Raw genomic sequence first — 14,736 nt, 5'->3', positions numbered from 1 at the left:
GGACCGCGTGACCGGCCAGGCCCGCCCCTCCGTCCCCGCGCCCCCGCCGGGCCAGCCCCGGAGCCGGCGCGACCCCGGACTCCCGCCCCTGGAGTCCCTAGCCCAGCCCCTCCCCCCGGGAGCGCCGCTGCCTCCTTCCGCCCCCTTTCTCGTCCCTGCGGCGGCCCGGTGGGGCGGAGCCGCGGGCCGGCGACGGGGTGAGACGCGTTCTCGGGCCCGCCCCGCCGGGGAGACCCGGGGTTCCGGGCTCCGCGCGAGCCCGAGGTGGGGCAGCCACCCTACCCCTATCCGAGGGCTGGGCTGGTGGCCGCGCCGGTCCTGCTGGGCCTCCGCGCCCGGGGTGACCTCCGCCCTTACCCCGCGGAGCTACTGCCTCCGTCCCCACCAGGGGACGCCCCCTCCTCCGACAGCCGGTCGCAGCCGGAGGCCTCCCCGCTCCCGCCCCCGGGGATCCCCTGCTGCCCCGCCCACCCGCGGGAAAGCCTGGGACCTTCGCCCTCCCTCCCCCGCGCCGCCCGGCCCGCGCTCCTCCCGTCGCCCCTAAAGACGCTAAACGTGCCCTACTCTGTCCCGGGGAGAGGTAAAACCCGCGTCCGCCTTCCTCGCCCCCGGTCCCAAGGTCCCAGGGGGCCGCCCGCCCCGTCTCGCCTCGTCGCGGTGCGCGCTCCGGGCCTCGCCGCCCGGCCCCCCCTCCCCGGACTCTTCTCCCCCGCGGTGGTCTCGTCGCGGCCGGGGGCGTCAGCGAGCGCGCCAGTCTCCACTGCCGGGAGCCTGCGGCCGCCGCCCGCGCTCCCCGAGCTTCACCCCCCCCCGGACCCCCGGCCGGCTCCCCTGTTTAGTATTTCAGTGCTGGGTGGTGTGAGTGCCAGTCGCCGGCCTTTAGTGTGGCTGCTGCTGGGGCGGCGGCGGCGGCGGGGAGGGGTGACGGAGTCGGGGGCCGGGAGCAGCCGCAGGAGGAGGTTATGTTTGTGTTTGGGGTTGTCAAGTGAAGGAAGGCTCCCTGGCGCCGCCGCCGCCGCCGCCGCGCGGGGGTCGTGGAGATTCCGAGCTGCGGCGCCGCCATCAACAGCGCAGCTCCTGGGCCGGCTGCAGAGGCAGCCGCTCCGCCGGGCGTCCTGGCAGCAGGTTCGGCGCGGGCTCCGCGGCGGAGGCGCTGCAGCGGGGAGGGCGGCGGGGTGCTGTGGGGTGGGCAGGACCACATCCCCCTCCGCGGGCGGGGGGCGTGCGGGAGCGCGTGTGTTATGCGTGTGTGTGCAACCGCCGACCTTGCAGAGGGGATGGCTGCGTGCGGGAGACGCTTGCCACTTCTGGGCGCCCTCGCCGCGCGCGAGCGGCCCGAGCTGAGGTCCTGCGAGCTGAGCAGGTACGGAGGGACCCAGCCTTCCCAGCCGCGTTCCAGCCGCAGACGCATTTTGCAAGAGGGTGGGGGGTGAGGGAGACCAGGCCTCGCCTTCCCAACCTCACGGCTTTGTGGCTTTCTTTTCCTTTCGTTCTTTGCTCTAAGTCCCTGTTTACTCCCAACCACCTGGGTAGTTTCTTTCCGGGTTGGGAGTACGCGCCTGCAGCAGTTGGGAGGAGGGCGGTGGGTTTAGGCGCGGGTCGGATTAGGCTCCCTTTGGGGTCAGGCTGGGGAAGGAGTTGTTGCTGGAGGGGAGGGGGCGCTGGCGGAGCTGGAGGCGAGGAGGAGTCTCAGGATGGCAGTGCTGGCCTCCTCTCGTCGTCCTCCTGCTCTCCTCATCCACTCCAGGCGCCTTCCAGAGCTGCCACTTCCATCCCCCTACCCCTCCTCCTGGCGTTCGAAGTGCTTTGTTCAGTGCAGCGTTGCAGAGGGGTTTTCCCAGGCTCCGCCCTCCACATTCATTCATGGTTTTTCTCCTTGCAACTGTCTTTACGCTTTTTGATCGTGTCATGTTTTTGCTCCATGTGGTATTTATTTCTTTCCTATAGAGGAATGATTTATCACTCGTCCTGGTCGCTACAGTGCTGCTGAGTCTTTGAAAATATCCACTCCGCCCTCCACTAGAATTTAAACATGGGATGGGCAGCTAGGGACAGTGGGTAGGCAGTGAATGGGGTAACAGAAAGCGGTTACTGACAGGGAATTTGCATATTTTACATTTTATGCTCCTGAGCTTATGGGAATCACGTGACTATTACAGTCGGAGTTCACGCTTTAAAAACTTCCAAATATCGTGACCATTTAAAAGCTTTTAAGTTTAACAAGGAACGTATTTAAGCGTACAATTTATTTGGTCCTAATGTCTCTAAATTTTCTATTGAATCAGAAGCTTCATGAATTGGATGGTGGATATCATTACTGCAGGGAGTTGAGGAACCATATCTTTTATAGATCATTTAGCACAGTGCTAGATGAAATACATATATAGTATTGGATCATCATTTTCATATTCTTCTCCATGCATTAAAAAAACTGCAAATATTTTTTGTCAGTACCCACATTTAGCCATATCAGGGATAACAAGATACTGAAGTTAACTGTAGCCTTCTATTCTGTTACAGTGAAACCATAAATTTCTAAAACCATATCCTGGGATATTACAGGTAGTCTTTCTCATATAGGCTTTCTTAAGGAAAACTAATATTTGAATATTTTTGTGTGTCAGGCAGGGTTTAGTCCGTACACCCTGTGAGGTGGATACCACTCCCTTGTTTTACAGCTGGAAAATCTGGTCTTTGGGGAGATTAAGTACCTTGGACAAAACACAGTAAGGGGTAAAGCCTGGCTTTGAACCTAGTCTGGTTTGACACCAAAATAATGTAGTCATGAGTTGTGCTACACAGCCTCTTAATAAAACCCTGACAGTAGATGTTATTTCCACTCTGAGGGGAAACAGGCACTGAGAGTAACCAAGTCACATGGTGCCACTTTCCCTAGTTGCTGATCATGGACACATTGGTTAACCTTTCACTGGCTTAACTTTCTTATCTATAAAATGGATAAATGATAGCTACCTTACCAGTTATTAGGATTAAGTTATGTGCAGAAAGCATATAGGCACACAGTAGGTGCCCAGTAAGTATTCTCTTGTTGTTTCTCTTACAGTACCAGATACAACAAGTTTTATGCAAAGCGTTCCTATTCCATTTTTTGTGGGGTTTTTTTTTTTTTTTTTTAGTGACTACACATTTTGTGATTAACATCATAATAATGAGCTTTGCTTATTAGCCACATTGCAGGAAGTTAAAACTAAAATTTTTAGGACCATGCAAGAGGAGGCCAAGGCAGCTGATTTGGGGAGAGAGAGGATTGTTTTTAGATTATTACTGTCTTGGTATGTTGTCATGTTTTTGCTCCATGTGGTATTTATTTCTTTCCTGTAAAGGAAAGATCATTGTTTTTTAAATGTCTAAGTCAGGACAGACTGGCTTATGCTGTCATAACAAACAACCCCAAACTTCAGTGACTTGAAACAACAAAGGTCTCTCTCTTGTTTATGCTCCCTGATCGTGTTGCTTTAGTGGGAGTCAGCTCTGTGATGTCAGATGCACTGTCTAGAAGAGGTGACTGTCCCATGACAGAGGGAAAGGAACTCTGGAGGACCTTCTACAACTAAATGCTTCAGTCTGGAACGACGACACATGTTTCTTCCATTCACAAGTCATTAGCCAGAACTGGTCACACATTTTAGCTAAACACAGGGAGGCAGAAAGTACAGTCCTACCATGAACGTAGAAGGGAGAACTGGAATAATGGGCAGTATCCACTATAGCAGCTACATGTTAACTGCATTAACTCAGTGAAATAAGATGAATGAGACATGATCCCTGTCCCCAAAGACTTTATGGGTGGGCAGACGTATTCTGTATACAGCATGTTTCTTTTATAGCCTGATGCTGTACTTCAGTTGTACTTGGTAATATTACTTTAAAACACAATTCAGTGAATTTTTTCACTCTTTTGATAAAGGTAAAATGTTTTTTTTCTTCTCTATTTTCTTAATGGGAAAGCCCAGATATTGGTAAAATAACATGTCCTTTGTTTAGTTAAAAGTTAGTAAATAATCTTTTGCAGCAGTCTCCAGCTTGGTTACCTCTGTTGTTGAGTTTAGATCAGTGTTGTATTAAGCCATTACCTTTGAAGTGTCTTTTTTCTTTGATGGTAGTCAAATGTGATTTTTATTTATTTTTCTTTTTCAGCACATGGATTAATTGATGGACATTAAGTTTATGGAGCTACCTTTTTGTGACCTGCTCTTCCTACAGTTTCTAAGAAGAAAAAGGGGTCCCTGAATCAAAGAAGATGCCTCGAACCAAACAGATTCATCCCAGAAATCTAAGAGGTGAGACGGTGTTAAAGAAAAGTCAGGTTGATGGTAAATCTTATAATAAGGTATCTGGTGACAGGAATGGCAGCTTATTAGATGCTGACCTTGTTCCAAGGTGAGCTCCAGGGTTGCTGTTCCATTTTCCTTGTTTACTTCCACTTGCCCTGCATAATTCTTGTCTCTTAGGAGATGCTTAATAAGTACCTGTTGAATGAATTAATTGAATTTAACAAAATTACAATGCGTTCTTAACCATTAGATGTTGGTATTAAAGTCTTAGATTTACTCTGTCTTAACAGGCACCATATTTGGATTGAGGAATTTGAAATGAAGGGTTGGATATTTTTTTGCCAACTGGATCTCTGTGGAGTTTTTACCCCTCCCCCATACTTTCGAGATTTGTTTTTGTACTACTCTGTATACATTAGAGTAACAAGAAGTGAAGACAGTTGTAATTGACACTAACTCAGGCCACTATTTGCAGAAGTCGGAATTAAACTGACCTATTTTTTACAAGGAAGCAGTTGGTCTAAAATATGTATATAATATGCATTTTACACAAAGACACAAAAATGAGTGCTTCTCCTTAACTGTGAAGAAATATTTTAATATTAGAAAAGTAAGAGTATTTTAGCTTGTTTTTTAAGAAGATTTATATTCAAATGTGTTTTGTCAGCTGGGAATAGCAATTATCTGTTGTATTTAATTTTAATGGATAAGAGTGTAGCAGCATTAAGCAATGAACTCTTAAATAATTCCAAATTGAGTGAAGTGTCTTACGAAATATTTCCTATTATAGAAAAAAAATTCTAAGCACGTGCAAGGTAAAAAATGACAAAATCAAACAGATGAATTGAAAATGTTCCTTGGTGAAATAAATTAGGCCAATCACCATAAAGTGATAATTGAAAATGTGGTCAATTCTGTGGTCTGTTTGAATATGGAAATAGTACTGTGTTCTGGCTAAAAGAGTACTAGAACTCTCTGGGCTGCCTCAGCCCAAGTTCAAATTGATGGATTATAGTACCAGTGTTTAATGAGGTGAGGATTTACACAGAGAACATTAAGAGTTGTGTGTTGAAGTCTGATTTTTCAGAGTCATTTGAAATTGACCAGGTTTTTGCCTGTCTCCCTTACTGGAATCTGAGCTCTGGAAAGTAGGGAATTTTTCTCATTCATGACTGTAGGCAGACCCTCCACACCCACAGATGCCAGCTTAGGTGTTCATTTGGAGACCTGGGGCCAACTTTCCTAATTTACCTGCCCAGAGATGCTGCCCTGTTCCAATATATGCAAAGGCACCCTGGAGGCTAGTGGGTGCTCTGGCCCAGCACAGTTCCTGGCAGCTAATAGGAGCCCAGATATTTGTTGAAGGAATTTGAAGGAATGAGTATATGATTGATCGAGAAGTATTACTCATTAGGTTGCAAGTATTAAATGTTTTTTATGTTTAAAATACATATTGTTAACCCTTGAACAACTTGTATTTGAATAGTGCAGGTCCACTTACTTGCAGAGGATTTTTTTTCAGTAAATTTTCTCATGATTTTCTTAACATTTCTTTTCTGTAGCTTGCTTTATTATAAGATTACAGTATGTAGTACATATAACATACAAAATGTGTTAATTGACTGTTCATGTTATCAGTAAGGTTTCTATCAACAGTAGGCTATTAGTGGTTAAATTTTTGAGGAGTCAAAAGTTATTTGTGGAGTTTTGACTTGGGGGTGGGGTGCCTCTAACCTCTGCTTTGTTCAATGGTCAACTGTACTTCATAATTTAAATTACATGACTGTCCTGAGAAATGCATATTTCTAGACTGTATACTTTTCTATATCAAAGAAGTGTAAAACTCAACAGATATTTGTGGAACAGCTTCATGCACCACTGTTCTAGGTGGTGGGGATAAAATGGTAATCAGACATGGACCCTGAAAGGCCTGTGGAAGGAGTTGAGGAGGGGAGATAGGTGACCACATAACTGTATTACTGCAGTGAGAGAACAGAGGTATGGCACAGAGACAGGGGATCACATTTTGTCCTGATTGTGGGTGGCTGGCTGTGGGTGGCCAGTTTGGAATGGGGCAGGATGGTGATTTAGGGAAGGAAAAGTATCATCTGAACTGGGTTCTTAAGGCCGAGAAATTATCCAAGAAGCTGACAAGGCAGGTTGAGTGCATTTCATCCTAGAGTAGAAGCCATGACATAATTTGGGAAGTCCAAACTACTCTAAGTTTTTCTCCATTACTAGTACATAAGAAGTTTTATTCAGGGGAGAAAGGAAGGAGGGAGAGAGGTAGGAGATTGCAGTGGAAGAATTAGGAGAAATCAGGTTGTGAAGGTCCATCAGATCGGAACCTAAATTTAGTATGTGTAGTTAAAAGTTTTAAGATTAAACTTACTTATTTTCTGAAATTATAATGTTTTTAAAGTTTTCTGAGAGAACTTGAAATAAATTGGATCCCAGCCCTTTAGTGAGAGTTTAGAAAATTGCTTGACTAAGGCAGTTATGAATTCTCAGCCCACTGAGCATTGGGGGAAGGGGTGATGAGGGGAGAAGAGAATAGCAGAGGGGGAAAAACTCAGAGAAGTGAAATCTTCTTTGGCAGAAACTACTCCCACACAGAGTAAGGAAACAGTGGAAATGAAAGGGGGTAGGAGAGATTTTCCAGAATGAAGATACTCAAAGAAGAGATCAAAGTAGATTAACACAAGACAATCTACTAAAACCATGTTGGTGGAACCTGCAGCCTCTCCAGGCCCAGGGCTGGGGTCACGATGACTTGGGGATGGGAGGACTTCATGGAAGAGGTGGTATCTGAGCCAGGTACTTAGCTTACTCAGCAGAGAAGAATGATGGAAAGCTGTTTCAGTTAGAAAAATGGAGAAAACAAAGGCAAGAAGTGCAAAGGTATGACACTAAAAATTTCTGCTCCCTTCTAAAAATAAGTTTGAGGACTCTCTCCCTAGACAGTTCAGTGGTTAAAGCAAGGGAAACATTAGCTACTAAAACGAATTTTCCAGCATTTATTTTATATTTCACTGTGACAGTTGGAATACCATGTTTGTTTTGCTTTACTTGTGACCCACTGCTGTGGCTTGCAGAAGACCTAGCTCATAAAGTTAGCTATGAAATGGGGAGAGAGGAAACCAGAACACTGGAAAGGGAGTCTGTCACAGCCCAGCTTGCTGTGATGAGTGCATTGCTCATACTGCTTATGCTGTCGCTGGGGCTGTTCACTTAGCACATGGCCTCTTTTTTTAGGCTTCCTTGGAAAATAGTCTGTGACGTATTTGTCTTGTGTTTGTTACTTAGGTCAATAATAGAAAATTTATACTTTCAAAAAAATTATGCTTCTGTAGTAGTTTCAATTCTTAAGATACAGTTTTCCTTTGACTTACTCTTGGTTAGTCAGCTGGGTTTGATGAAGTCCTGTAGATATGCAAAGACACGGATAAACATAATGTAACTTTCTGGAATATCAATTGCACTTCAGGGAGAATATGTATATGTGTGTGTATTCACATATGAAAGCATTATGCAAGTAAAGAGTACAGTATAGGCATCTATCATGGAGGAGCATAGAGAGTGTGCATGGATTTAAAATTCCGCATGCCCAGACTCTGGTCCCGTAGGGAGATGGAGTTTATACTTCTGATGTTAGAGGTTCTTTAGTGGAAAAGTATGAGAAGAACTGCTATGTTGAGGGCGAGCGTGAATTTGGGACATAAATGAAACAGAGTTAAACTTGATGGGTAATCTGTTCAGTTTGTAGGAGTGTGGTTTGTGAATTCTAGTTTCTTTACCCTTGGCCGTATATAAACTTAGACAGAACCTTTGTCTTTGGTGATGCAGGTGGGTAGAGTTTAACACTTACATATCCTTCCTGTGGTTGAATAAGAATTTCAGAAGAGCATGAGACAAGCACTTGGTGTTCAGAGGAAAGACTTTGCATGTTGTGCTAGGTCTCCTATGTGGCAAAATCCCGGGGCAGAGAGCACCAGTGTGTGGTTGTGATGAATGTAGCAGAAGGGCAGCACCGCCCTCCCTAGCAGTCATTCCTTACTGATTATATCCCCACCACCTTCCAGGTCTTTGTGTGTACTCTTTAACAGAATGGAGGAGCTGGGGACTTGCAGGGGCTCCCTGTCAGCCCCCTGAAGATAAAGGGCTGTTTCTGTGCTCTGCCAGTTATCATTGTGAATGTGTTTCAAAGCTTTGGGGGGAAAGAAAGAAAATAGATGTTAACCTATATTAGTTGAATTTGGGCCTAGGGTTTCAAAGACTCATTGACTTTAAGATTGGAAATCAGTGTAGAAAATACTAAGTATTAACCTTTTGAAAAACATATTTTGAGAATTTGATATAGTTGTTTTTCATTTTTATTGGTTGAGTGCATTTAACCCTGAACATACTGCAAAAAATTAAAAAAAAAAAAAAGCTTACTTCCTCCCACTGAGAGACAGTTTTGTTACAACGTGAGAAGTAGCACTTGGAAGGGCAATCTCAGCGCACAGTCCAGATCCACACAAGGGGTCTGTTGGAGCCCATCTCCTTACAAGATGAAGTCCGAAGTCCTGATTTTGGCGAAGGCATACTTTCCACAGTTTGGCCTTCATGTTATGTTGTTCAGCCTGTCTGATGAAAAGTCATTGCCATTTCAGGAGCTCAGCATGCAAATCCAGCACTTCTGTGCTTTCTCGTCTTTCTGGAAGGTCTCTTTCCCGCCTTTCCATGTCCACTCCATTTTCTTACTCAGTGTGCGAGTTGTCTTTGCCGAAGATTGTACTTCTTTCAGTTTTTTCCCCCTTTGCTATTCTCTTTCCCTTTTCATTCCCTCCCCCAATACAGAGTGGGCCTCCATTGCTTGTGTCTGTGGGTACCTTACTCTTTTGATATTGATTGCATCATAATTATTCTCCTACAGGTCTGTCATCTTATCTGGATATAAATTACATGTCTAAAGAGCCTGTTTTAGTCATCTGTCTGTGTTCAACAAAACAATATTTATGTTAGCTCCTTAGCAAACTGGAGGGTTAAAGATGATTGGTCTCCATGAAATTTGCTTACATTTGGAACCTTGAAGAGCAAATGCTTCTTCCAGTAATTGGTAGTCTCTGATTGATAAACCTGTTATAATGCAAAATTTTAATTGAACAGATAAACTAAGTACAGTAAGTTCTCACTCAAACCCTCAGAAGGTTGTGCAACTTTAAGCAAAACTGCATATAATGAAACTGATTTTACCATAGGCTAATTGATATAAACAAGAGTTAGGTTCCTGCAGCATCTTATCAAAGTTGTAATGAAACAACTTTGAACCAAACGAGGCTATCCGAGGATGTGCTGTAGTTATTATTAACTTTGTTTTATATGAGATTTTGCCCTCGGATTCCTAGAGTTTACCTCTTCAGTCCTTTAATTAAAGTAGTAATGGTCAAGTGTTTGGCTTCTGGCTATTAGGGACTAGCTGTGTGGCCTTACACAAGCTGGATTGTTGATTTCCTTGTCTGTAAACTAGAGATAATACTTGAAGATTAGAAAGCAGGGCAAATGTAAGCATTTGGCACAAAGCCAGACTCACAACTAAACACTCAATACAGAGTTGTCACTTTCTATAAAAAACTGGCTTAGGTCAAACTCTGGAGTTGCATATGCTTTGCAAACAGAAGGCACAGGGAATACCTATATATTGATAAAATATTTACCTGCATTTTGATGCTGTATAAAGTGCTCAGTATTGATTACTGATATGTCTCTTTCTTTTCCTGACTACTCAAGGATTGGGATTTGGAAGAGCGGTCAGTGCAGAAAATAATTTGGGAAGGAAGACTCTGACCCACTGTGCTGCCTTCTTGATTTGTCCACCTGAACTCATTCAAACCTTGCTTCATTTTTTTGACAACATTTAATGAAGTTTAACAAAATATTCTGTCTGTATGTACTTCTCTGGAAGGTGATTGAGAGGTCTTTTTTTATTATCATTGAACTGTTTTTAAAAATGTCAACGTCACAATCATGGGGTTGAAACGAAGTGCTCTAGTCATCACTGTTCTTTTTCTCTTAAGTGTATTTTATTGATCATGCTATTATAGTCGTCCTATTTTTTTTCTCCTCTTTATCCCCCTCTGCCCTGCACCTCCATTGCCTCTAGCATCCCCTACCCCTTAGTTCACGTCCAGGGGTGGTACATGTAAGTTCTTTGGCTTCTCCATTTCCTGTACTATTTCTAACCTTACCCTATTTTGCACCTACCAATTGTGTTTCTTATTCCCTGTACCTTTTTCCCCACTCTTCCCCCTCCCTGCTGATAACCCTCCATATGTTCTTTAGGTTCTGAGGTGGTACCCTCTGTCAATCCCCTGCTCCCCTCCTCTGTGAAGACCAGAGAAACCCAACTAGGTTTTCAGAATTAATCTGATTAATAAAAATATCTTTACTTACTATCAGTGTAGGGCCCACTGCAGTGATTATTTTATAAAACTATCTACAGTGAATCAAATTTTCTGTTTTCTTGTTATGTGGGATTTTCTTATTGAGTTTATGAGTAAAGAAGGTTTAATTTTGATGATTTTTCAGATAGAATTCCAGCTGTTTATGCATTGTTTTTTACATTTGAATGTTAGGTCTGCAATTTTAAGCTCACAGCCTTGATACTTGAGAAATCAGAAATGTTGTAGAGAAAAGAACCCTATGGCTTATTAAAAAATTTGTACACAATTGTAGCTAGAAAGGAAATAAGCAGTAAATTAAAAATGGTTTTTATGGTGTAGGTGAAAAAGCAGTTTGAAGTTATTAGGAGCTATCGTGTAAGTAGCTGATATTATTCAGTTTGCCTAGGGTAAAAATAGGAGAAAAAATTGAATATAGCAAGCCTCCTGGTTTTTTTTTTTTCAGATAATTATTTTTCAGCTCAAGTTGAAAATAAGTTCTCATGTTGAGAACTTAGTTGATACTTTTTGAATGCTTATTAACCAAATGCTTTTTTCTTTCTAATAGCAAATACAAAATGTAATAATACAATTAATTAGAGCAATTATTTTATTTTAGAACATCTTTGCACAAAATATGTTCTGATGAGGTATAATTTTATCTCACCATAGAGTAGAAAAAAGCATAATGTGCATAAAATCTCTCATCGTATACCTACAATTTTTAAGCTCTGAATTTAGAATGTAGTATAATTTGAACAGTCTGGGTTAAAGTTGATTCTTGTGTTATCTATAAAAACATTTTATGAATAAAGTAAGTGCCTTTTTTCATTCACATATTTAATCTTTTAAAACATTTTAACAGTATTCTTTTGCACATCAATAATCTGCCAATTACAGATGATGCTCAGATATTATAAAGCACTTGATGTTGGTAATACCGTTAGCCATTATTCCATATTCACTGTAGCACAGAAACTGTTAATCAGATAGGCTCCTTTCCTTTTACTATTCAAGTCAGTCCTTCAGAAGGAAGGTCTTGACCATTGGGTTTAAGCTTATACATGGTGTAGCGTTGCATTAATGTTGACTTTTTTTTTTCAACTTTAAAATGAAAAGTTTTCAGAAGGTTCTTAGAAATCTTCCATGATGAATTTTATTCTAGAAAATATTCTAAGGCTATGCAGCCATGCAAATATATTTTTTTAAAATATAATAATAACAAAGTAGTTGGCTACAGTGTAATTAGAATAGCAGTCACTAAGTGTGAAACTACTTTTTGATGCAAAGCTTGATTTTTATGGTACTTATCTACATACATAAAGTACTCCTGGGTGCCTATCTGATTAGACTGTGAATTTACTCAAATATACTTATTTTGCATTTTGAAGTGTGCTTATATGTGCTTATCTTCCAACTCTTTCAGATTGGTCCCTGAAGAAAAAGATGAGATCATCATACAACTGCTTAATAGTTACAGTATTCAGAGAAATATAGATTAAACATAAAATTGGGGCAGTGTTTGACAGTTTAAATAAAATTGAACTGAACTGACGCACAGGTAGTTAAACAATGCCAGTGTACCAGGGAGTTTTCTCTTATGGTGCTAGTTTCTTACATGCCTCTCCAAGGGAATTATCCAGATTTTACTGCTGAGAAGGACAGACCTTAGAGGTCATTTAGTTCATTTTACAGATGACAAAGTTAGCCAGAGATGTTCAGGGTGAATTGACTTTGAGCAGCTTATTTGTATCCTGTTCGAGATGGTGTTTATGGAATGGTCTTTAGAATTTTATTTTTAATCATATTGCTTTCCATAGTATGGTTTCTTGTGGGCTGGTTGCAAGAGGAAGGTTGTGCTGCATTATTTTTATGGTGATGAAAGAGCCAAACTGTTCGCAGGTGTGTGTTCTAGGCAATATTCAAGGTGGGTTTTTTTTGGGGGGGGGTGCATATTTGCTCATTTAACCCTAAAAACCCTGTGAGGTAGGAACTATTATTGACCTGATTTTATAGACATGGGAATGAGGCTCGGGGAGGTGGTTAGCTTTCCAGAGTCCCACAGCTAGGCATCTCCAGTGTTTTTGCTTTTAACTCTCAAGCTTATACTTGTTAATGTTGCTAGTAGAAAGAACTGCCTTGATTTCTAAGTGCCTGGAAATGCTTTCCATCCCAGGTATAAAATAAATCTTGTCAAGCATAGCACATAGGAGCTGAGGTTACTCAGGAGGTCAGAATTTGAAGGACCCCCCCCCCCCAAAGCCCGCTGTGTTCTTAATTGTCGGAAGTCCATTTCAGATGTGTGTGTGCGCATTACTCTAAGTTGGATTTGTAATCGCAGATCATCGAAGGAATTTCCAGGCTCTTCAAAAGAGAAAAATTAGTTGTTCCACCGTGTTTGCTTACATGGTTTACTTAGTACTATGTACTTTAAAGTAGAGATGTTTTGTTTAAAGTGGAAAATGGCAGTATTTAAATGGGAACCTCAGCATAACGGTTGAAACTTTGGACATAAAGACTTCAAAACTATTTCTGGGAAAACTGATATAAAAACATTAAAATTCTAAATATAAGTGAGGATGGGTGGGGTGAAAATGGAGACAGCTGTACTTGAACAACAATAAATAAATAAATGAAAATTCTAAAGAAAATAGAGAAGGAAACATTTTATAATTTTCCTCATATAGTAAGTACAGAAGAATATAGAAAAAGTACTATTTTAGATATATGTGGACTCTTGCAGATTCCAGATGTAGATAAAGGGCAAATGAACCACTTTTAAGGGATCAGGGTTGGGATATTTTGTGTCTTCCATTTTAATCCTGTGAACAATGAGGGTGCTGGTGTATATACGTAGAATCACATACCTGCCCTCTAAGAGTTTTTGTGTTTCCAAACACATGAAAAAGATATAAGGGCAATAATAAGCAACAAATATATGCATTCATATTAATATAATTCATGCAGTATGGACTTTTCAAAGGGAAAATTGAGCAAAAAAGTTTTGGGTGGGATAAAAGCAATCAGAAAGTACATAGAGGTATTAATGTTTTCTCTGAAAACCTGTATGAGGCAAAGTTTTGAGATGGGTTTTTAAGGAGAGGATAGACTGGCAGAGAAAATAAGTTCTGAGACTTTGGCAGAAGAAAGAATGCAGGGTGGGGATTATATAGAAGTGGTTGTTGATCTGCTTTGCTTGATTAGAGTGGATTTCTCAACGACTTTGAGACTAAGGAAGAAGAGGAAAGGAAACTTAATATTTGATATGTAGATGTTTTATTTATGACAATTATTAAATTACCAAGTTGAATTCTTTTATGCTAAGCTGAGTATATCCAGAAGGTATGTTAGAGGCTAGGGACTATGTTATAATAATTTGAAATTAAAAACCAACCTTCCCAGGGAGGACTTTAAGAGCAGTGAAACGACTCTGACACTCCATGGGGGACAGATGCCATTATACATTTGTCCAAACCCATAGAGAGGACACCACCAGGAGTGAACCCTACTGTGAACTGTGGACTTTGGATGAGGATGATATTTCGATGTACGTTCATCAGTTGTAACCAGTGTACCACTCTGGTGGGAGATGTTGACAGTGGGGGAGGCCATGCATGTGTAGGGGGAGTGGATATGTGAGAAATCTCTGTCCATTCCTCTCAGTTGTGCTGTACACCTACAACCAACCCCCCAAATTAAGTATATTTAAAAAAAACCAGTAACACCTCCATGTTGAGTTGGTATGTTTTGTTGACACGTAAGAAATATGATGGTAGGTTGAAAGAATGAGGCAGTCTCTGCTCTTTAAGTTTAGAAAATCACCTATGCATATGAATAAAGCAGCAAAAGAGGACCATATGACTTTGAGCACATAACTGGAATTAAGTTTCTTGTTGAGAACAAGGTGTGGGAGTGGGCGGGGTTTGGGGGTGGGGTTATGTTGATCTGTAATTTCCTTTTTAACTTTAATAGCTATCATTCTGGGCAAGGTCAGCAAACTACAGTCTACTGGTTGAATC

The 14,736-nt window shown here is 42.0% G+C and overlaps 1 protein-coding gene across 6 annotated transcripts in view; it reads left to right on the top strand.

Annotated features, from left to right (window-relative positions):
- The window catches only part of HIVEP1 (HIVEP zinc finger 1), a 143,874-nt gene that overhangs the window by 3,458 nt on the left and 125,680 nt on the right, over positions 1-14,736 (top strand). For 2 of the 6 annotated variants that reach the window (XM_071220969.1, XM_024565617.4), the window contains exon 2: positions 4,159-4,301. In XM_071220969.1, the coding sequence (XP_071077070.1) occupies positions 4,262-4,301 (40 nt within the window). In that variant the 5' untranslated portion in view covers positions 4,159-4,261. The other 4 variants (XM_053920275.2, XM_053920274.2, XM_024565618.4 and 1 more) reach the window with 4 other exon arrangements.

Source organism: Desmodus rotundus, chromosome 3 (genome assembly GCF_022682495.2).
Source record: "Desmodus rotundus isolate HL8 chromosome 3, HLdesRot8A.1, whole genome shotgun sequence".
Taxonomy (NCBI): Eukaryota; Metazoa; Chordata; class Mammalia; order Chiroptera; family Phyllostomidae; genus Desmodus; species Desmodus rotundus.
Note: the sequence above shows the minus strand (reverse complement) of the source record. Positions and strands in the feature narration are given on the sequence as shown.